Source organism: Solanum stenotomum, chromosome 3 (genome assembly GCF_019186545.1).
Source record: "Solanum stenotomum isolate F172 chromosome 3, ASM1918654v1, whole genome shotgun sequence".
Lineage (NCBI taxonomy): Eukaryota > Viridiplantae > Streptophyta > Magnoliopsida > Solanales > Solanaceae > Solanum > Solanum stenotomum.
In genome coordinates this window covers 8,344,768-8,366,962 of record NC_064284.1, presented here as the reverse complement: position 1 = coordinate 8,366,962, position 22,195 = coordinate 8,344,768, and the positions used below count along the sequence as shown (strand labels likewise).

The window sequence follows — 22,195 nt, the reverse complement described above, 5'->3', positions numbered from 1 at the left end:
TCTTTTATCATGGCAAAAGAATAAAATAACTTGCTATTTTTTTGTGGCAGGAACTTTATATCAGAATATAGCTACAACACAAACATTCTGTAGCAATAGATATTAGTTCTTAGCCACGGACCATGTAAAGTTTGTAGCTAACTATTAACCATTCAACATCGATCTTTACGGAAAAAAATATTATAGCTAAAGTGTTTAGCCACGAAAATTTTCATATTTAGCTGCGATCAATTTTGTAGCAATATGCGTTTTTTCTTGTACGTAGTGCTTGCGCACTGTGTGTTGTGTAGGAGATTTGACGACAAACAATGATAAAGGTGTCCAACTGCAGCATTTGAAGAATTTTTGAGCCCTAAATTGAAATTTGAGTCTCAATTTTCACGTGTATGATTTAGAAAAGCAGATTTTGTAATCTCAAATGGATACTTGACGCATCAACCCCTAATCTCGTAATTTTCACCTACAAACATTACATAACAAGAAAAGCATTGTTAATTAATTCAGTTTTCAAAAGTAACTAGCTATGTACATAACGGGTATACTTTCTTCTCGTGTTGTCGTCTTATCAATGAGCATAAATTTTCTATTTAGTAAGACTTTTGAAACTTATGATCTAAAAAAAGTCATAGAAATTTATGTGAATATAAATCACCACGTTAAGGGAGAGGGGGAGGGAGTTTAAAGTCAAATGGAGACTACTAAGTGTACAGTAATGTTATTTTTTTTGGGACTGACTAAAAAAAAATGTCACATAAATTGTGATCAGAGGGGTTATGAACTACCTGAGCGTGGATAGTATAATAAATTGCATCTTCAAGTGTTGAATAATTAGCGGTAACAACTTGAGCTCCTTCTTCCTCTATGATTTTAATAACCTCTTGCAATGTGAAATTCTTTTGCAAACCACTTGTTAAAATGATGACCTCTAGAGTTGAATCCAACTCTCTAAATTCAACCATATTAGGTGTTTTTATAGTACAACTAGTTGTAGACATGGATTTCCTTGAATGATCATTTGTGCCTTGTGCTACCTCCTCCTTCCTTTTCTTTAATACTTCTACTCTTTCTTTCAGTTCCCCAATGTAACTAATGGCTTGATCAACATGGTCTTGTTTTGTCCGCACCTCCTGAAAAGAGTGAGATACTTAGGTAAGCCTCCATTATTGCGTAAGATTTGTAATTATGAAAATAAGATAAGTTACCAGCTATAACAACGAAAGATGACCTAATGATGGAGTATATGCAAGATAACTATGAGATCATGTAAGACATGTTTAAACAAGCAAATTGGCATTACAGTAGAAATTCAAATATTTATTTAGTGGATACTGGATAATTAGAAACTTCTTTTGCTAGCATGATTAACTTCGATTAGCTAGGTTTCCATGTAACGTCATTATTCAGGTTAATTTGTTCTTGTTTGGGGTGGGGGACTGGAGGAATATCCCAACTTCATGTGCATATATCCTTTTTAAGGTCATTTAAAATGTAAAAATAACAAAAAAAAAGGAACTTAAAATTTGACATATTGTTGAAAGTAAGAAGGTAAATCAAGTTGCTAAAAGCAAATATTAATTTCTTCATGTTTATCCCTCTTTTGTTTTTTTAATTTCCATTTTAGAGCATCTTATAAAAAGAATGACCTAGATTTTTTAAACTCAGAATAAAGTAGAAGGAGGTAGGGGCTCGAGTAACTTTGGCACTCATATATTGTACACGTTATCGAGAACTCAATAACTTTTAAAAACACTAGATTCAAGAACCCTCATGTCATCATGTTAGACATGCATGTTAAAGGGAAATATACCTTTAGTTAATTTTAAACATGTATGTCACTTTCTACATATCAACATTTCATCTTAAATATTGTATCAACAAGGTTGGGGTCTAGACCTAAACACCTCACCGTTAGAATAAGACTTGAAGAATTCATAAACTTCAAAAATCTTGGATTCAATTCGGTCTGTCTATTTTGTATTATCATGCATGTTTGTACGATGGAAATAATAATAATAATAATAATAATAATAATAATAATAATAATAATAATAATAAGATCTCTTTGTGTATGAGATTTCTTGATAGAAAGAAATAGAAATTATAGGGTTTATAATACCTTAGAATAATTGGAAGGAATAAGAGAAAATAGCTTAGAAGAAAGATGCTTCATATGAACTCTTCTGTTTTTTTCCTGTGTTTTCCTGTCTATCTTTTGTGAAGTACTAGTGCCAACAATATTAACATTGCTGCTTTCCATTTCTGTTGTAACAAAGTGATTTTGATGAGTATTTTAGTGATTAGTGATCTCCTTAAGTTTGAAAAGATGATGGCAGACGTTGTGTATGTAAGTAAGTCATTATATATACTCATATCTTGATGTGTATGTGTTGACTTTTTCATATGCACACACCGCCCACTCCTATAAATCAGTATGTCCAATCCAATCAATCACTTTTTAACTCTTCTCTCCAATTAGTACTCTCCAAATTCACTACACAGAGTGTGTTTTTAATTTTTCTTCGTTTCATATTTATCTCGTCATCTAATTTGGGCGTGTAAGTAGACACATGAGTCTTATGTAACATAATAAATGTATGATACCACATAGGATGCAGATTGCCATATAAAATGTCACATTGGATGTGTGTCTCTATTTATTTAATTTTATACATTTTTAAGTGTCTATTTATGCACATTTGAAGCACATGTACTGAATTAATTCATGCTAGCACGGGCTCCGATCTCTAGTATTCAAACACATGACAAATTCTTTTTAAATCAAAGCCATCTTCTGGGTGGTAGTTGCACCACTGAAAAAATGTCAAAAATTGATCTCACACAATCTCAATTTTTCTAACTGTTTAAAATTATAATTTAATTAAACCAATCTCACGAGGTTCATTGAGTGAAGGTGACTATAAAAGAATGTGTAAATTCAAGTATGACTCATGTGAATATATCATTATATACTACTACTACCAAATTATATTGCGATGATTGACTTCTTTTTCACATGTAGTAACACAAATATTCTTCTCTATTTCGAAATAGTTTTCTAATATAACTTTGGTTGCCATCATGCACCTTTTCATTAGTACTATCGCAAACGTTCACACATTATGAAAAATTGGAATTAATGCGAACATAATAGGGATATGAAATCATTAATTATTATTCTCTCCGTCTCTAATTACTTGTCCACTTTTTCTTTTATAGATATCCCTAATTACTTGTTTATTTTGACAAATCAAGAAAGAACAATTTTTTTTTTACCTATTATACCTTCAATTAATTACTTTGAAAAACGTAGAACTTCTTAAAAACCTTAGGTTTTTAATTCATACACTTCATAATTAATAGGGGTAAAATGGTAAACTCACTATTTCAATAATTATTTTCGTAATAGGTGTGTCAGTTCAAAAGTAGACAAGTAATTAGGGACAAAGGGAGTACTTTCTTTTGTAATTTCAAAGATTTTGAATTTTATTTTAATTCTAAAAATAAAAAAAGTCGGGGGATCAAACTCGAGACATTACACAATGCTTGCAACGTCTTTGCCACCTGAGCTAGGAGCTTTCTATTACAAGTTGTGTCCTTTCAATTATATTACCTTTTTTTTTTTTATATACGTATATTCTGTAAAAATTTCGACGAAGAAAGTATCACGTGACACACCTTGCATGTACGTAAATTTGTCTTTGTGCGTTCCAGTCACAATGAAACAGAGGCAAAAATAGCATGGTATGGTTGCAAATGGTGTATTCAGAACAGTTACATTAACCTGAACATCGAACTGGACTCTTCACTTATCGTAGGAATGCTCAAAGATGGAAAAGCTAGCAGTTTCAAATTAAATAAAGTTATCGTAGATACTTCTACACTACTTAGACAAGACACAATCAGGTTTACTCATTGCTATAGAGAAGTCAATCAACTTGCAGATTGGCTAGCAAATATGGCTATGAACTCTCAGGGTAGCAACACATATCACTCGTACGAACAACTTCCTAAGGGTGCGAAGGGACCTTTCCTCATGGATAAGAGGCAGATCTCAAATGTTAGATCGAAATTTGACAAAGCAAACTTTTATGTTAGCTAGACAAATTGATTGACAGTAGGAAATTGGGCAATAAGTTTTTGCTAATAGTTCAAGTTTTTGCAGGATAGTTTCTATCCTTTGTGTTGTAATCTAAACCTTTTATGGAATGAAATACAAACAAATCATGTAAACTTGTATCGACTTCTTTTATCTAATTCTAATACACTTTTACATCTCTAATCAACTTTACACTTTTTATACTATTACTGTTGTGCACTGATTTTCATAAAGGGGGCAGTAACTATTATTGGAATCCAATTACAAGATCAATTCTTTAATAAATTTTTTTTTTTAGCAATGATCTTTTCTATGTTGTTTTTTTAGACACAATACAAAAGATGATATTCGAGAGTCACTTAGCTCCTTGATCATTTATCTCAAAAAAGATGTTGTGTGGGCAAGTAGATCTATTTAAAAAATATCAGTTTTTATATTCAGTAGCTCGTTGCACCCAATAATAACCCTACACAAGTCACGATATATTTAAGGTTACAAGATCCAAAAGACAGTTTGATACATTACATATATTTTTAGTTTATAATTACAAAATTTAAATTGTTTTTATTTTCTTAAATTTTGTACATACTCAAACAAAGAAATAGTTGCAAAAATGTGTTCAAATCGGAAAAAGTTTGCAACTCGAAATAATAATTTTGCAGTTCGTCAAAGAAGTTGAATTTATTTTTTTCCTAAAGTTTGCATGACTTGTTTGGTTTTTTTTCTTTTCATTTAACAACGGAAACAAACAAAATTTAAGAATTTGCAACAAATAATAATAAAAGAAAAGTCAACCATTTTCCCAACTAAATGCCACGTACGTCCTCATCTAAAATACAATTATTTAATTGACACTTTGAGAGCAGTCATGCACCTCTAGTACCCACTAATAAACAGAACAGTGTATAGTAGTAAATCTAAAATACAAATAATTAATTGGTTGTGGTATTCCACTTGTGCCTTTACTCGTCCAATTATAATAAGTTAAATTAAACTATTAAACATGTCACAAGTCTCAAATTCCGCGGCGAACCCACACGTCAACTTCGAGAAAATGTAAATCATGTGTATATTGGCATAAAGAATATGAATAGGTATTAGTATGAATAGGTGCATTATGATCTCCTTATTGATCTTTTCGTGTAATTAATTAAGTAAATTTAGCAAACCATCTTTTGTTTTCTCAAATGTGCATCAATCCCTAATCTAGCAATTTTCACCTGCAATCAATAGATAACAAGAAAAGCATTGTTAATTTAGTTGTCAAAATTAACTAGTTATACGTACATTATTTTCCATCATCTTTCATACTACTTAAATTTACATTCCATCTATTTTATTTTACGTAAATTTGACTAGCACGGTATTTACAAAAGTATACGAGAACCTTATTATTTTGTGATTTTAAACTGAAGATTTGTATAATATATATAGCAACATGTCCTGTGAACATTGGGATTTTAATCATGTAGGATGTTGGAGTTAAAAAAATACTAAATATTATATAAAATGACATTAATTCTTTTATTAAGATGTACTAAATAGGAATATTTGAACGTAAAACAATAATTTAAAAGAGAGATACTATATACTCTCCATCTCAATTTATGTGAAATTGTTTGATTGTCACATAGTTTAAGGATGAATGAAAGACTTTTGAAAAGTTAAAGTCAATTTGTTACCACTAAATATAGATACGTGTCATCGTTCTTGGAATTGACTAAACAAACAAGAGTGTCACATAAATTAGGACAGATTGGAATATGAATCACCTGAGCATGGATCGTATAGTAAATCATATCGTCAATTGTTGAATAATTAGCGGAAACAACTTGAGCTCCTTCTTGCTCTATGATTATTATAACCTCTTGCAATGTGAAGTTCTTTTGCAAACCACTCACTAAAATGACCTCTAGAGTTGAATCCAACTCTCTAACTTCAACCATTGGTGCTTTATAGTACAAGTTGTTGTAGGCATGGATTTCTTTGAATCATCACCTGTGTCTCGTGCAACCACTTCTTCCTTCCTTCTCTTTAATACTTCTATTCTTTCTTTTAATTGCTCAATGTAAGTAATTGTTGCATCAATTTTGTCTTGTTTTGTCAGAAACTCATGAAATTATTGTTTAACTAGCAAATCAGGAAAACTAACAACTTGAAAATATAATTAAATAATAAAATTGTGCTCTTTCTAACAGCTTAGGGCCTGTTTGGATTGGCTTTTGTCTTATGACTTATAAGCCAAAAGCTATAAGCTAGGATTCCTAACGCTTTTGGCTTATTTTTGTTATTTTGGCTTTAAATTAAGTGTTTATAAGCACTTTTTAACTTTACCCAAACACTTCAAAACTGCTTAAAAACACCTAAAATAAGTCAATCCAAACAGGCACTTAATCTTTAAGATGAGATGATCACACACTTCAACATGATATCAGAGCAGACAAAGGTCCTGAGATGAATCTCACTGCCACCCAAATCAAAAATAAATTCACGTGCTTCGTCCATGAAAAAAGAATCTCAACTCAAGCTTTTAGATGAAATGGTCACAGACTTCATATTTATGGTAAACAACAAGTTTTACCAAACAATATCGATAAATTACTTTAAAAAAAAAAACAAAGAAGAAGACCTAGAGATAATCTATTTCTCACCATGCATTATAACACAAATTTTTCATTGATTTACGGTGAGAAAAATCTTTATTTCTAGCGGTTTATGCATGCATGTGTGTGAGAGAGAAATAGGATTTTTTTACCTTTGTAGATTGGTGAGGGTGGGGAGGAATGAGAGAAAAAAGTTTAGAAGTAAGATACTTCATTTGAATTCTTCTAATCTTTTCTTGTGTTTTCCTCTCTACCTTTTCTGAAGCAGTAACAATAATATTAATATTGCTGCTTTCCATTTCTGTTATTATATTTAATTTATGGGATACGATACGATACGACACGATAAAAGTAGAATAAGGGATCGATCGATCGATTTTGTAATGTTTGAAGCCTACGTCATCATCATTAATATAAAGGAGAGATATATCAAAGGAAATAGTGAGGAACTTGCAGAGCCAACAGAATAAAAGAAAAAAAGAGTATTCATACAATCTATGAATTGTATGAATTAAAATTGTATAGTACTACTCCTGAGACGTATATGGTTTCAACAAATACACCGTCCACACGTAGGAATAAAATTGTCCAATCAATAATCACTCACTAACACTAATATTAGGAGTATTAATTACTGTAATTTATCTCTCTTTTCTCTTGAATATACTAGATACAAGTGCCCGTGCTAGCACAGGCCTAATATTTTAATATTTTATTTTATTTTAATTTATGTGATTATATGTAGAATTTAGAAAGTTGAATAAATTTAATATGACTTTTAGATATATATATAAGTGGTAAATTACTTTTTCTTTGCGAAAATTTATTGTGAAGAGGTTCATTAAGATGTCTATAATTAAAGTATTTTTTGTCATCAATTATTAATTTTTTACTCAAAGTAGTTACAAGATATAAACAAATATTACCGACATTCAAAATAATCTCTCTATACATATAAATGAGAATCTTAGACATGCTTATGTGGCATGCTTCTAAGAGCTAGAAAATTATTTATCTTTTTTGTGGTGTTTTTTGGCCATTTTCAAATTTTAAAATACAAAAAATTCACCTAAATATTAAAGATAGTCACATTTAATTCTTTCTTTATCAATAGTCATATTTAATTTATTTTATCATTAATGTTGTTATTTTTATTCCTTAATACTTCTCATTTTCTTCTTTTACTATTTTAATTTCTTCCCTAATGATATTTATATCATTTCTTTAAATCACTTTTTCTCCTTTTTAGATCTTTTTATATTTTAATTCTATATAATATAAAGTTTTTTTTTTTTTGAAAAAAAGTAATTACGATTCTGTAACCCAAATATCATCATTTATAACATTTCCCTAAGTCACTTCTCTTCTTTCTTTATTCTTTTTTTATTTATTTATTCAATTCAAGAAATTTACATATCTATTTAGTATAAAGGTCGTTCTTTTAGCTTTTTAATTTATGTTTTTCCTTCTTTATTCACTTTTAAAGTTTCACCTCCATAACTTATATCTATTAAACTTCTATTCTTAATAGTATAATTAATTTCATGACTTCTAAGTTTTCATATTCATAACCCCCAATTATTAAATTATAAAATTTAAGATACTTTATGATATTTCTCCATTTTTGTCAATATAAATTCACAAGTTTTTTTTCTCATGAAATTTCAATTCAAGATTATTTTTTATATTTCATTGTTTTTTTGTAGTATTTTTCTATTATCAAATCCATGTGTTAACTTGACACGATGAAGAAGACTCTTGAATGTTGATTAATTTGACAAAAAAGATGTCGATCAAGAGCTCGAAAAAGTGGACACTTATTTTGTATTCTTATTTTTATCTATTTTCTTATGATAAGATTCTAAGGAAGATGTATGTGTGTATGTTTGTGTTTTCTCCATGTAACTTCTTTAGTTTGAATTTGTTTAATTTTTCATTATTGCAAGAAGTTTGTATTTTTGTTTAGATGTAAATTAGCTATTGTAACTTTGTGTGTAATAATACTAACTACTAACCAATGTTCAACAATATTATAGTACAAAAAATTATTTATGTTTTCTTAAAGATTCCTAAATTTTTTCCATATAAAATCATAATTTTTTTATTTCATGAAATTCCTACTCAAGATTATCCTTTTTATTTCATATTTGAAGTCCTGTTTTTCATGGTTTGATATTGTAATACAGATAGACTCAACAAAAAGGACTCTTAGATGTTGATCAGTTAGTCAGAGGGAATGTTGACAAGAGCTCAAATATTGTGCATTGATTCATTAATATTTTTTAAAAAAAAATCTATTTTCTTATTATTAAGGACCTAATAAAGGTATGTTCATTGTGTTCTTTCATCATTGTTGTAACTTTGTCTTATGCTAATTACTATCAAGATTCAAACATTATTATTGATAGATTAAAAAATTTAAATATATATCAAATGTTGAAATACGACCTTTTTTATGATATTTTTTTAATAGTACAAAGAACCATTTATGTTTCTTATGATTAACATCCTAAGAAAAATGTGTTTTTGTTATTATAAGAAATTACTATTAAGTAGGATAAAAGAAGGAAAAGAGAAAAAGAAGAAAAAAATTAATAAAATATAAAACAAATACTACAATAAAGGGAGGCAAAATAAAAAATATGAATATTTATTTAGATAATGATGAAAAATAAGAGGAAAAATAACAACAATGAGTTGAATAAAATCGACACCTCTCTTTGGCCAAGAATCCTATTGGTTTATTTATTTATTTTCACTATAATTTTATTTATTATTATTGTTGTTATCATAAAAAGAATTGTGTTAATGACTATTCATGTATTCATTTTTATTCCTTATTGTAAAAAACCTGAATGTCTATAAATAAAGACATTGTAAGAATTTCTAGAAATGATCACGCTAGAGTTTGAAAAATTGTGCATCAGTTTTATTTTTTTTTCTTTTTCTTAATAATTAAGATTATAAGGATGATATTGCATTATTTATTTATTTATATTCTCTCCACAATTTTCTTTGTTTTATATTTTACACAATTTTTTTATATTATTGCAAGTTTATAATTTTTTTGGTCCAAAAGAACAACTTATGATTTTGTTGGAAGTCATATAACTACTGACCAAACATTTCTCTTTGTGAAATCACTTATACATTGGGATATATATAATATATATGTACATATTATAAATATTTCTTCTATCAATATCATATTTTAATAAAATTATTGGCATCTTATCATCTTTTTAACCGCTTACGATTTTGTTGTAAGTTTATAATTTTTTTGGTCCAAAATAACAACTTATGATTTTGTTGGAAGTCATATAACTACTGACCAAACATTGGGATGTATATAAAAAAAAATTTGGGATATATATAATATACATGCACATATTATAAATATTTCTTCTATCAATATCATATTTTAATAAAATTATTAACATCTTATCATCTTTTTAACCGCGCGAAGCGCGGATAAGTTCCCTAGTAAAGCAATAACTAAAGAATATGAATTTAAAACTAAAAGGCATAGCTAAAACAGATTCTATAATTTCGAAAAAATTATACACTAATTAAATTATACTAGGAAAAAAAATTAATTTTTTTTAAAAAATAAAATTTGAAAGACGCTGAAGCAGGCACGTCGATGAAGACATGCATGTTTCAGCGTGAAATCTTGTATTTAAAACTAAAAGTCATAGCTAAAAAGGATTTCATATTTTCGAAAAAATTATACACTAATTAAATTAAAGTAGAACAAAATGAAATGATTTTTTTTTTGAAAAAATTTTCAAAACACGCCGAAGGAGGCACGTCGATTTTAAAAGTCATAGCTAAAAAAGATTCCATAATTTCAAAAAAATTATACATTAATTAAATTAAAGTAGAACAAAAGAAATAAATTTTTAATTTTTTTCTTCAGAAACATGCTGAAGCAAGTACGTCGACGGAGAACTAAAAGTCAGAGCTAAAAAGGATTCTATAATTTAGAAAAATTATGCAGTAATTAAATTAAAGTAGAACAAAAGAAATAATTTTTTAAAATTTTTCCAACACAAGCTGAAGCAGGCACATCGATTTTAAAAGTCTTAGCTAAAGAGGATTCCGTAATTTCGAAAAAATTATACACTAGTTGAATTAAAGTAGAACAAAAGAAATAATTTTTAAAATTTTTTTCTTCAGAAAGACGCTGAAGCAGGCACATCGACGGAGAGTGCATGCTTCAGCACTAACTGGTGTTAATCATTACTTACTAGAAAAATAGCCTATTAAGATAATACCCCAACTATTAAAGATCAAACGCTCCGCTAGGTCGGGTTTCCACCTCTCCTCTTAGTACTTTGTTTATAGCTTTTTTTAAGTTATGCAATAGAAGGGGGGGCTTGCGCTTGAATTGAAGTAGCGCCTTTGAAATATGAGTAGGGCTCCTAAGTGGCGCGTTCATGGAGGCAAACCGAAGGAAGAGCAAAAGGAAGGTTGGGTGATCTCTTATATAATAAGAGAATTAGAGAATACACTAATTAAATTAAAGTAAAAAAAAGAAATAATTTTTTAATTTTTTTCTCTTCAGAAAGACGGCACTAAATGTCTATATAAGAGAATTTTTTCTTCAGAAAGACGCGTCTCTTATATAATAAGAGAATTCATTATTTACTCTGATATAAATGTATGTTCTAAGCATGACCTAAATCGTGATTTTGCAGTTAACAAGATCGTCAAAGAAGTTGAAATATTTTTTTTCTAAACTTTGAATGACTTGTTTATTTTGTTTTTTCCAAAAACAACAGAAAGAAACAAAAATAATAATTCAACAATTTGCAGAAAAAAAATTATTTTTCCTAGTTTTTGAACAACCATTGGAAAAAAAAAGTTATTTTTGATCTATTTTCTTAATTGGAGAAAAAAAAATTAGCCTAAGATAAAATTAACCCATTTTAAATAGTTCAGAGGTATATTTGATCATTTTCATTAATTTTTTGCTCAAACAACTGAGAGCTTGAATTTGTTTTTTTTAATTAACATGACGTTGTTATAAATAATATTTATTATTTACTTAAATATATTTTTAACATTGCTTAAACAAAGATATATTTCCAATGTGGTATGAATCTTTAGAATCTTGCACAGCTAAATAACTTGTCGTGGATTATCATTTATGATCTAAAAATTTGAAATTTGGAAACAAGAATTAATGGTTGAATTAAAAAAAAAAAAACTTCTGACGCAAATATGTGAGAAAAACGTTCAAGGGAAAAAATTGAGGCAAATAATCCATCATCATACCATAATTAATGAATTTTAAAAGAAGTGTGCTTTACGTATTAATTTCTTCGAAGTCCTTGTTAAATAACCTATGATAGTGAGATTACATATGAACCACGCGGAATTCAAATAGTGTTGAAATAAAATAAAAATTATATTTAATGAAATTGTTGAATTGACTTAGTAGGCGTTTGGCCATGCGATATCATATCACGATATGGTGTTGTGAGATGGAATCAGCATTTGGACATGCGATTTTACGCTGATTCCATCTCATGATTCCATATCATGAGAGGTGATACCATATTCTCCAAAAACCATGATATGAAATTATATGGTGATTCCATATCATGATTTGAGATATTGAAATACAATAATTGATCCATGAGTTTATATTTTGTTAAAACAACCCCACATTTATATCTACTAACCATTTGTTTCATATGTAAATAAAATTTATAATCACATCATTACTTTTTAAAATTTATTATTCTCACCAATATAAAATTTATTATTACTTTAAATTTGGTGAATATAAATGATAAAGTAGAAATTCATTTGGTGAATATAAATAAGAACGGAGGGAGTAATACTTTTTTGATTTTTCACAATAAAAAGAACGTCTTAATCTTATGACTAAGCATAATATTGATAAAAGACAATTTTCATTGGCGGTGCCGCACTTTCTTAATCTTAGTATTCGCAAAATGTTCGTTCACATGACTGAAGAATATCAAGTCCAATGGATTGAGGACTTGGGAAAAGTTTGTTCAATTAGTTATTAATATTTATTCAAGTGGACTAATTATAGTTTTTTTGATTAAATTTTATTAGAAGTGTTTTTGACTCAAACTTGTGGTAACTTTTTAAATTTCGTTATTCTATAATATTTAACTATTGATTTTTCTTGTAAATAGTTAGAAGTCAGTAATGTTTGTTAATTTTTATCTTAGTGTATTTAACTTCTAAGTTAGTATTTACTCACTAATGTATGTTTTTTTTTTACTTTATAGGTTATTTGTAAGAGTAGTTGAGAGATATGAGCATATCAAGTACAATTTATGTTCAATTTTTTTTTAATTAAATTAAAGTTTGATGAAACAATTACATAAGTGGAGAACAAATAACTTTGTAATAATTTAGTATGCGATTGTATAATTTTTTGTTTATTTGATAAGATTGAATAAACAATTGGGGTTATTTTAATAGTTTTACAACTTATTGATTTTTATGTTTATGAGAAAATATATACAACAGAAAAATTTCATATCGCATGTCCAAACAAACCTTCAATTTCATCTCATGATATCATATCATAATTCCATATACTATGATGTTTTAGACTTCTAGTATTTATAAAGTTTTTTTATTAAATTTTTAGTTCAGCTCTATTGATTTAAACTACTATCTTTTGTTTCTTCATCTAGTTATAGGAAAAACACTATTTTTACATTGAAATTTTTCATTAAAAAATGTTTATTTTCATATATATTTTGATTGAATCAGTGAGAAAAGAAAATCAAAATAAAGAACAAAGGAAGCTTCCTGATGTTTCGATTAGAATCTATTTTCTACCATACATTTTGTTAGTGAGATGGTTCGATCATGAGAAAAATAGTATTTTATAATATAAAAAATTGGCTAATTCGCAAAGTGAAGAAAACATTTGTTTCTAATATTGGAATAATTATAAAATGTACAAATTAAATCATTTTTTTAATAGTCGATGAGTTGAAGTTTAATTATTTGTTGTGAAAGAGATATTAAAAAAGACCATAGACTACTACTTTTGACTGATTGTACTTGTATGCATTTGTAATCTGAACCCTTTTACTCTATACTTTATCAATTGGACCTTTAAACTTATTAAAACATAATATTTGAAGTTTAATTATTTGTACTTGTATGTGTTTGTATTATGAATCATTTTACTCTATACTTTATCAACTGGACTCTCAAACTTATTAAAACACAATATTTGAAACCCTTTTGACCATTGACCAAATCTATGTGGCATAAATATTGTTGAGTTGGAAAAATGTGTGAATACACTCGCTTTCAAGTGCATAAATACAATATATTTTATTTAAAATTATTTTTTTTATAAAAAAAAAACTTAGTTCTTCATTAACCCACTCCCACCCCACCCCAATTTCTCTTCTTCTCCAACACTCTTCCCACCCCTAATCCTAAACTTTCTTTTCTTGTTCTTCAACAAAATCACTCACCATACCCATTCTTTTCTTTTCTTCGAAATCACTCGTCATACACTTTTTTTCTTCTTCAACCTACTCTCATCTTTGCAACAAATCAAAATTCCGCCATTAATTTCTTTTTTCAGCCCCCATTTTCCTAAATTCTTAGGCTTTTTTATTTTAAAAGTTGAAGCCATTGTTTGTGTTAGTTAGATTCAAAGAGTGTAGGATTTTGCCATGATTTTCTTTTCTTATTTGAAGTTTTTTTTCCCTTAAAAAAAAGTCAAAGTATTACCATAAATGCTTGAACTTTTTCTGAAAGGAAAATATAATTTACTTCCATATTTGGTTTATTCTTTGTTTAGAGAAAAAGTTTGGAGATCTATAAATTGAAGATCCTTATTCTCATAGCACAACACAATAAAATCCACAATGTAGTCATTTAGAGAGTCTTGTTTATAGGGAGATTTATTCTCTCAATAGTTTTAATATTTTTCTTTTATATTAGTTTTCATATAATAATATTATGTTTTTAGTATAAATTTTTGTTATCTGATTTATTAATTCTATGATTTGCAATTGTAAGCTTCCGCATGACGCCCTAATCACCTTCATAACCCAACAAGTGGTATTAGAGCACACGGTTCAATGATCCAATGGAACGAGGTTGAAGACAGGATCAACGCGGATTCAAATCAATTTGCAAAAAATTTGATGATAATGAAGATCTTCTATCCAACTACATGTGTAGAAGAGATTTAAACCATATTTTCAACATTCCTGCTGCACCTTTGAAAATAAAAATAAAATATTTTAAAACCATTTTTAACCCATATATTTTAAACTTTATTTTTAACCATGACAAGCAGCAGTGATGAAGACTATGTGAAGAACAAAGATTATCATATGTGTGAAGAAGGTGGATCAAGTTTTGTCAAGAAAATCCAGCTAAAAGGGGAGATTTGTAGGATTTTGCCCTGATTTTTTTCCTTGAAAGAAAAGTCAAAATATTACCATAAATGCTTGAACTTATTCTGAAAGGAACATATAATTACTTCCATATTTGGTTTATTCTTTGTTTAGAGAAAAAGTTTGGAGATCTATAAATTGAAGATCCCTATTCTCATAGCACAACACAATAGAATCCACAATGTAGTCATTTAGAGAGTCTTGTTTATGGGGAGATTTATTCTCTCAATAGTTTTAATATTTTTCTTTTATATTTGTTTTCATATAATAATATTATGTTTTTAGTATAAGTTTTTGTTATCTGATTTATCAATTCTATGATTTGCAATTGTAAGCTTCCACATGACGCCTTAATCACCTTCATAACCCAACAAGGAGGTATGATATGCATTAACGTAAAGGGTGATGGTGGGTATTGAAAAAGTTGAAAACTCCATTGATAAGCTTGAGAAAGCTTGAAGAACAATAAATGAGTCTTATGAATTTGTGAAAATAATTCAAATTTGTGATTGAGGCTCGTTGGATTTGTGTTAGTAAACTTGTAGTTGAAATTTCAAGTCAAATAAAGAAGAATTTCAGCTATTTGGCATGAATTTGGTGCTCAAATTGTAAGAATATATGAAGGTTGAAGAACATGACTATTTAAAAAAAAAAGAAAATTACGCGGTTAAGCAAACTTATACTACTTAATTACTCATCATAGCTATAGTTTGTTATAATTATCACTCACGACTAACATTATACATTAATTACGCGGGCTGACTTCGAGTTTGTATAATTAGTCATGTTTGTATATGTATAATTCGTCAGAATATAGAAATACATATGTATAATGTACAATTATCTAACCTATATACATATACAATTCACCTCTCTCCCACTCTCTGCCCTCTCTCCCACTCTCTGCCCTCTCTCGCTCGCCTCTCTCCTCTCTCTCCCAATCTCGCTCGCCTCTTTCCTCCCTCTCCCAATCTCGCTTGATACATATACAATTGCATATGTATAATATACAATTATCTAACATATATACATATACAATTCACCTCTCTCCCCCTCTCTGCCCTCTCTCTCTCGCCTCTCTCCTCCCTCTCCCAATCTCGCTCGCCTCTCTCCTCCCTTTCCCAATCTCGCTCACCTCTCTCCTCCATCTCCCAATCTCTCTTGCCATATATACAAATATATATGCATAATATACAATTATCTAACCTATATACATATACAATTCACCTTTCTCCACTCTTTGCCCCCTCTCTCTTGCCTCTCTCCTCTCTCTCCCAGTCTCGCTCGCCTCTCACCTCCATATAACATGTAGCTACGGATTGTAATTATCAAACTATAGCTATAGAGAGTAATTAGACTATTTTTGAGTGGCTATATGTGAAAGTTCCCCATAAAAAAATTCAGAATTTACAAAAATTAAATATTTGATTTTTTTTTTCTTAATATTTAATTTATGATTTGTCATTGAAAAATAACATGAAATTACATGTGTAAGAGGTTGGATTACACACTCAAAGATCTGTTGAGAAAAATGTTTAAAATATAGTGTTTTAACGAGTTTAAGGGTTTAGTTAACAAAAAGTTAAGTAGGAGGATTTAGAATACAAATGCATACAAGTATAAGGGTTCATCAGACCATGTTGCCTATTTATTACCTGAAATATATCTTTAATACCAATTCTCTTAATTGAATACACCCTTACATATTAGAAATATACCTTTATTTCTAATATGTGATACACCATTAATATGTCATGTATATAATTAGCTATACATATTTATTACCTGAAATATACCTTTAATACCAATTTTTCTTTTAAGAAAAATTACGCGAGTAAGCAAACATATATTAGTTAATTATTTAACATAGCTATAATTTGAAGAAATTTCTTACCATATTTACGCCGGCTACGTCCTTATAATTCTATTCCTAATTGTATAAATCTAGAATTTGTATAATTTAGTTCATAATTATATAAATCTAAAATTCGTTATGCTTATAACTCTAGCTTGTATATAATTATCATGTTGATACAATTGATCATTTGTATAAGTTCCTTGTTTGTATATTGACAAACGAATTATACAAACAGACTTACATGTTTGTATATTGGCAAGCGGTTTATACAAACAAAAATATTTATAGCAAACGAAACTATAGCTATGAAACATAATTGGATAAATTATAGCTAGTTAAGGAAGCTTATTAAATTTAGAAATTTTCTTATTCTCTTAATTGAAGGTTCAAGGAAATATGTTGGAGTGGACTTGGAAGCTTATTTTTTGTCAGTATGTTTATTTTTCAAATAAAAATACCTTGTATTAGAAGAAAATTATTGGTGATTAGATTTGACAGTAAGAAAGGAAATTGTGGGGGAGTTCAATAATTAGACTATAGTAGAAGAAAATAGAAAGTTTTGTTTCGCATAAGAATGTAACAATTGCGGCTTGTTTTTGTGCTATTTTCTGTCTCCACCCAAATTTATTGTGCTAAGATTCTTTTGCAAATCATTAAGCAGTATAGAAGTCAAAAATGACATTTTGTGCAGCCAGGAGTGACTTATTGCCTTTTAAAAATGATGCATCGCCTTGGACCCTCAAATTTGAAGGGCTCAATTTTTTAGTAATAATAAAATTATTCTAAGTTTTCTTTTATCAGAATAATTATACTATATATTTTCATATATTTGTCTTTTTTATTTAGTTTATATTGAAATATTAAAGAATATTTTTTTTTTGTCAATTTTTAAATTTAATTTCTACATGATATATTTATGGCCACAAAATTAATATAATATATATATATATATATATATTATAAATTTAAGATCATAGAGAAAAATAAAGATATATATATATATATATATCTTTTAATTTAAAATTATAGAGAAAAATAATTTTTTTAATTAAAAATAAATAAATAACTTTACATCTCAAAAATTATATAATAAAAATAATTAAAAGTAACTTAAACAATATATTTATATTTAACAAAAATTATTAAATTTAGGACATAATTATTAGCATGTAAAATTATTGTATTAAAATTCATAACTCATAAATTGAAATTATGGCTCCTTCTTTATTAAGTAAATGGTCATGTCTATTGTCATACCAAAAAGAATTAATACTATCTCTACCTACTAAAATGTGCAACATATGTTAGTAAAGTTAATAGTTAAAAAAAGTGTTGATTATTGCACATGCATCGATGAGCCTACATTAGAATTATGAGTGGTCAAGATTCTTGACAACGAGAATTAATTACGTAAGATGGTTACTTCATTGCACATGTCACTAAAAAATTACTACTTCCTCCGTTTAAAAAAGAATGATTTCTTTTCCTTTTAAGTCTGTTTAAAAAAGAATGACCTTTTTCTTTTTTTGGTAACATTTTAATTTCAGTTTTTCACGTGACATGTTTAAAGCCACAAGATTGAAGGGCAATTTAGTATATTTGACATAACTTTAATTTAGGATCACAAGATTCAATTTATTTTTTTTTTCTAAAATTTCGTGTCAAGTCAAACCAGGTTGCTCTTTGTGAAACGGAGGGAGTACTATTTTTCAGTTGAATTTTTTTCAACCAAATGTTCAATAACTATTTCTATAGATATTATGATTGTATCAATAGGAAAAAAGTGAGAAAATCATGTTTTATAGCATAAATTTTTCACTGAATCGTGAAGGGAGAAACCTGTGTTTTTAGAAGTGTAAATAACTATACATCTAATCAAGTGCACTATTTAACCTTTTTGTAGCATAAATAATATTATATCAATTTTAACATGACTAAAAAAAAGTTAATTTTCTTTTGAACTTAACTTCTAGATAGTAATTTTGACCCAAAAAAATTATGATTTTCTTAATAATAAAATCAATTTATATTTTAAAATATGGAAAATTATTTTGCCTTTATATATATCACATTTTCTTTTGAACTTAACTCTTAACAATTTTTTTATCTTCAATTAGTTTTTAGGACTAAAGATCAAAATGATATTCTTTTCATATACATTAAAGACTATTTGAATAAGGTGATATATATAAAAGACCAAAATAATTCAACTCCTATAGATACTCTTTTCTTTTGAACTTAACTCTTTTCATATACATAACTATAGTTTGCCTTAATTACAATTCACAACCTACTTTTAGCTATAATTACGCAATTCAACTTTTTAGTTTTGTATAATTCGCATGTTTGTATAATTTGAAATTTGTATAATATAATTTATATAACTTTTGTATAATTCGAATTTTGTATACTTTTGAATAATTCAGAATTTGTATAACTTTTGTATAATTCGAAATTTGTATAATATAATATGTATAACTGTTTACACTTCTGATGTTTGTAATTGTATAAATTTGTTATTTTGAGTTTATATAAAAATAACTGAATTATACAAATATACCCGCGAATTATACAAACGAGACAGCTTAAACTATAGCTAAAGCCCGTAAATATGCAAACTATAACTACGAAACATAATTAAATTTATTATAATAACTATTTGTAAAAATTCCCCTTTAAAATATAACATAATATTATTAGGCATGTGCAGCACAAGCTACCCTTTTACTAGTATATCAACAAATACTAATATATGATACACCATTAATATCAGTTCTCTTAATTGAAAGTTCAACGAAATATCTTAAAGTGGACCTGGAACCTTCTTTTTAGTCAATAATATGTTTGGAAGTTTTTTATATTAAGAGAAAAATTAGAGTACGGAAAGGCCACTAAATTAATTATGTCCAAATAGTTATCCATTATTAACACACTTTTTAAGAAGTTATAAATAAAAGGGTAATTTACTTTATCACTTTTTAAATATAATAAATACGTCTTGAAAAAGGTAATCTAAAAATTATTATAATTAATAATAAGGATAAATTAGGAACTAAGTATAAATTATCTATTGATTTTATAAAATGGACAAATATTATCGAATATCCTAAAATAATATAATGGACAATCATTATTAGACGGAAAGAGTATAGTATTTTACTAATTTCGGCGATCGACGTTCCCTTGTGCTTTTTAAGGTCATCAAATCTCTTTAAACCTTCCATTTTTTAGTAAACTTAATAGTAATACGCGCGTTTTTCTTTCAGTTTACACTCTTCTTCAGAAACTTAAAGACCACTATAGATATGTAGACTTCCCTTTTTATGTAAGAAAACTTGACATGTGTGCACCTCCCCATTTGTATAGACATGAGGTGGAGCAAAAATTTTTAATTTATCAATTTTAAATTACGATTTACTTTTATTTAGTAGGTTATAAATAAATTATGTTTACATATTAAATTATTGTTTCTATGCATGTTAATGAATTTATCGAATGTGTAACTTGATTACTCGAATGCGAAATAGTAGTTCTTTTTAATACTACTGCTTAATTCCGAAAGAAAACGAAAACAACTACTCTCTTGTCTGAATTTATGACACGCTTACCTTTTAAGTTGGTTTCAAAATAAATGATATTTTATAAAGTATTTTTATATTTCTTAAATTTTTCTTCAAATTAAAATATTAGATAAATTAAAATAAAGAGAATATAACACAATAAACTATTCATTATATTTATCATTTTTCTTAATGAATATGAAAAATTTTAAAAACAGTTAAAATAAAACGAAGGAAACAGAATTATCTTAGGTTTTGCTGAAATTGGAGAAAATAATTTTGACCCCTCCCCCCCCCCCCCCCCCACCCTTTTTTTTTTTTACTATTAGACCATTTCCAATCCAACACCAAATTTTACATCAAATTCTTATGTGGTGTAAAATTTGGTGTGTTGGAGCTCCAACCCAACACCAAATTTTACACCAATTCACTTTATTCAATATTTTAATATTATTTCGTCATACAAAACTTTTAATTAAATATTATATAAATTGTATGTTTTAATTAAATCTCTTGTATATTTAATTATTTTTATGTAATATTTTTATAATATTAATTTTAGATAAAAAAGTTAGCTTTTTTTATAAATTAATTTTTCTACAGACTCTTTTTTAAAATTAAAATATTTGCTAGCAATTTATATTATTTAAAAAATTATGATATAAAATAATTTTATTAAACGACTATAAAAGAAAATAATATGAATTATAAATGGTAAATGTTTTAGAAAGAATTTGTTTTATGAAATAAGAAATAATAATATAATAATAATGAAGAAAGAGAAAAATATTCCTTTTTGATGTAAAATTTGGTGCAGTGGATTGAAGTTGATTTACACTAAAATAGTGCTGACACTAAATTTGATGTTTGGGTTGGAGATGCCCTTAGACTACTGCCCTTTTTTTTTACACAAATAGTTACTCATGGATAGAGACACTAAACTAACAAAATAGAGAGAGAGAAATAAAAGGAGAGATAGAGACACTAACATTACATTAGGGATATAAAACGTGAACTTTCATTAATTAGGTGATGTCAATAATGTAAGCCAATTTATTTTAACGGTATTAGTAATATTTAAAGAAGAAAATTAATAAATAAGTTACAATAAAAACATTAAATTTTGTATTATAAGACACAATTCAAGTACTTCACAAGTTTATCAGTATTTTGAAATATATTCATAATAACTTTAATATTTATAGGGAAAAAGGGTCTGAAAAATACTCTAACGTTGATCGAAATTGTTGTTACGACCAAACTTTTGAAAGAACCTTTTACCCCTTGTACTATTTAATAGTGTATTTTAAAGGTATATATGTGTCTACCTGGACATCATAAATATTGCATTATTTTAAATAGTAATGTGGCCCCGTGAGCACATATATACCTTTAAAATACACTATTAAATAGTGCAAGGGGTAAAAGGTCATCCATAAAGTTTGGTATCGTAACAACAATTTCGGCCAAAGTTAGAGTATTTTTCAGACCACTTTCCCATATTTATATTATTGAAATTGGAAATATTTCATACCTAATAATTATGTTTTTATTTATGACTACATGTAACATATCAAAAATAATAATTAAGAAAATGTTTTAACAAGATTTCTAGATCAATTTGGGTTAGATATCAGGGATACTTACCAATATGT

General features: G+C 27.5%; 1 protein-coding gene and 1 pseudogene across 1 annotated transcript; both read right to left on the bottom strand.

The window, feature by feature from the left end:
• Positions 1-391: 391 nt before the first annotated feature.
• LOC125857868 (transcription factor bHLH168-like) lies at positions 392-2,257 on the bottom strand. Its single transcript, XM_049537518.1, has 3 exons — positions 2,117-2,257; positions 783-1,127; positions 392-460 (listed from the first exon to the last, which is right to left on the bottom strand). Exons 1-3 carry the CDS (start codon positions 2,255-2,257, stop codon positions 392-394), a joined length of 555 nt encoding a protein of 184 aa, XP_049393475.1.
• A 2,999-nt stretch (positions 2,258-5,256) lies between these two features.
• LOC125860916 (transcription factor bHLH162-like) lies at positions 5,257-6,998 on the bottom strand (annotated as a pseudogene).
• Between the last annotated feature and the right edge of the window lie 15,197 nt (positions 6,999-22,195).

Coding starts and splice junctions, on each gene's coding strand:
- LOC125857868 (XM_049537518.1), bottom strand. CDS start 2,257: ATGGAAAGCAGCAATGTTAATATTGTTGGCACTAGTACTTCACAAAAG. Junction 1,128..2,116: donor TTCCTTCCAATTATTCTAAG/GTATTATAAACC, acceptor CACTCTTTTCAG/GAGGTGCGGACAAAACAAGA. Junction 461..782: donor ATTATACTATCCACGCTCAG/GTAGTTCATAAC, acceptor TAATGTTTGTAG/GTGAAAATTACGAGATTAGG.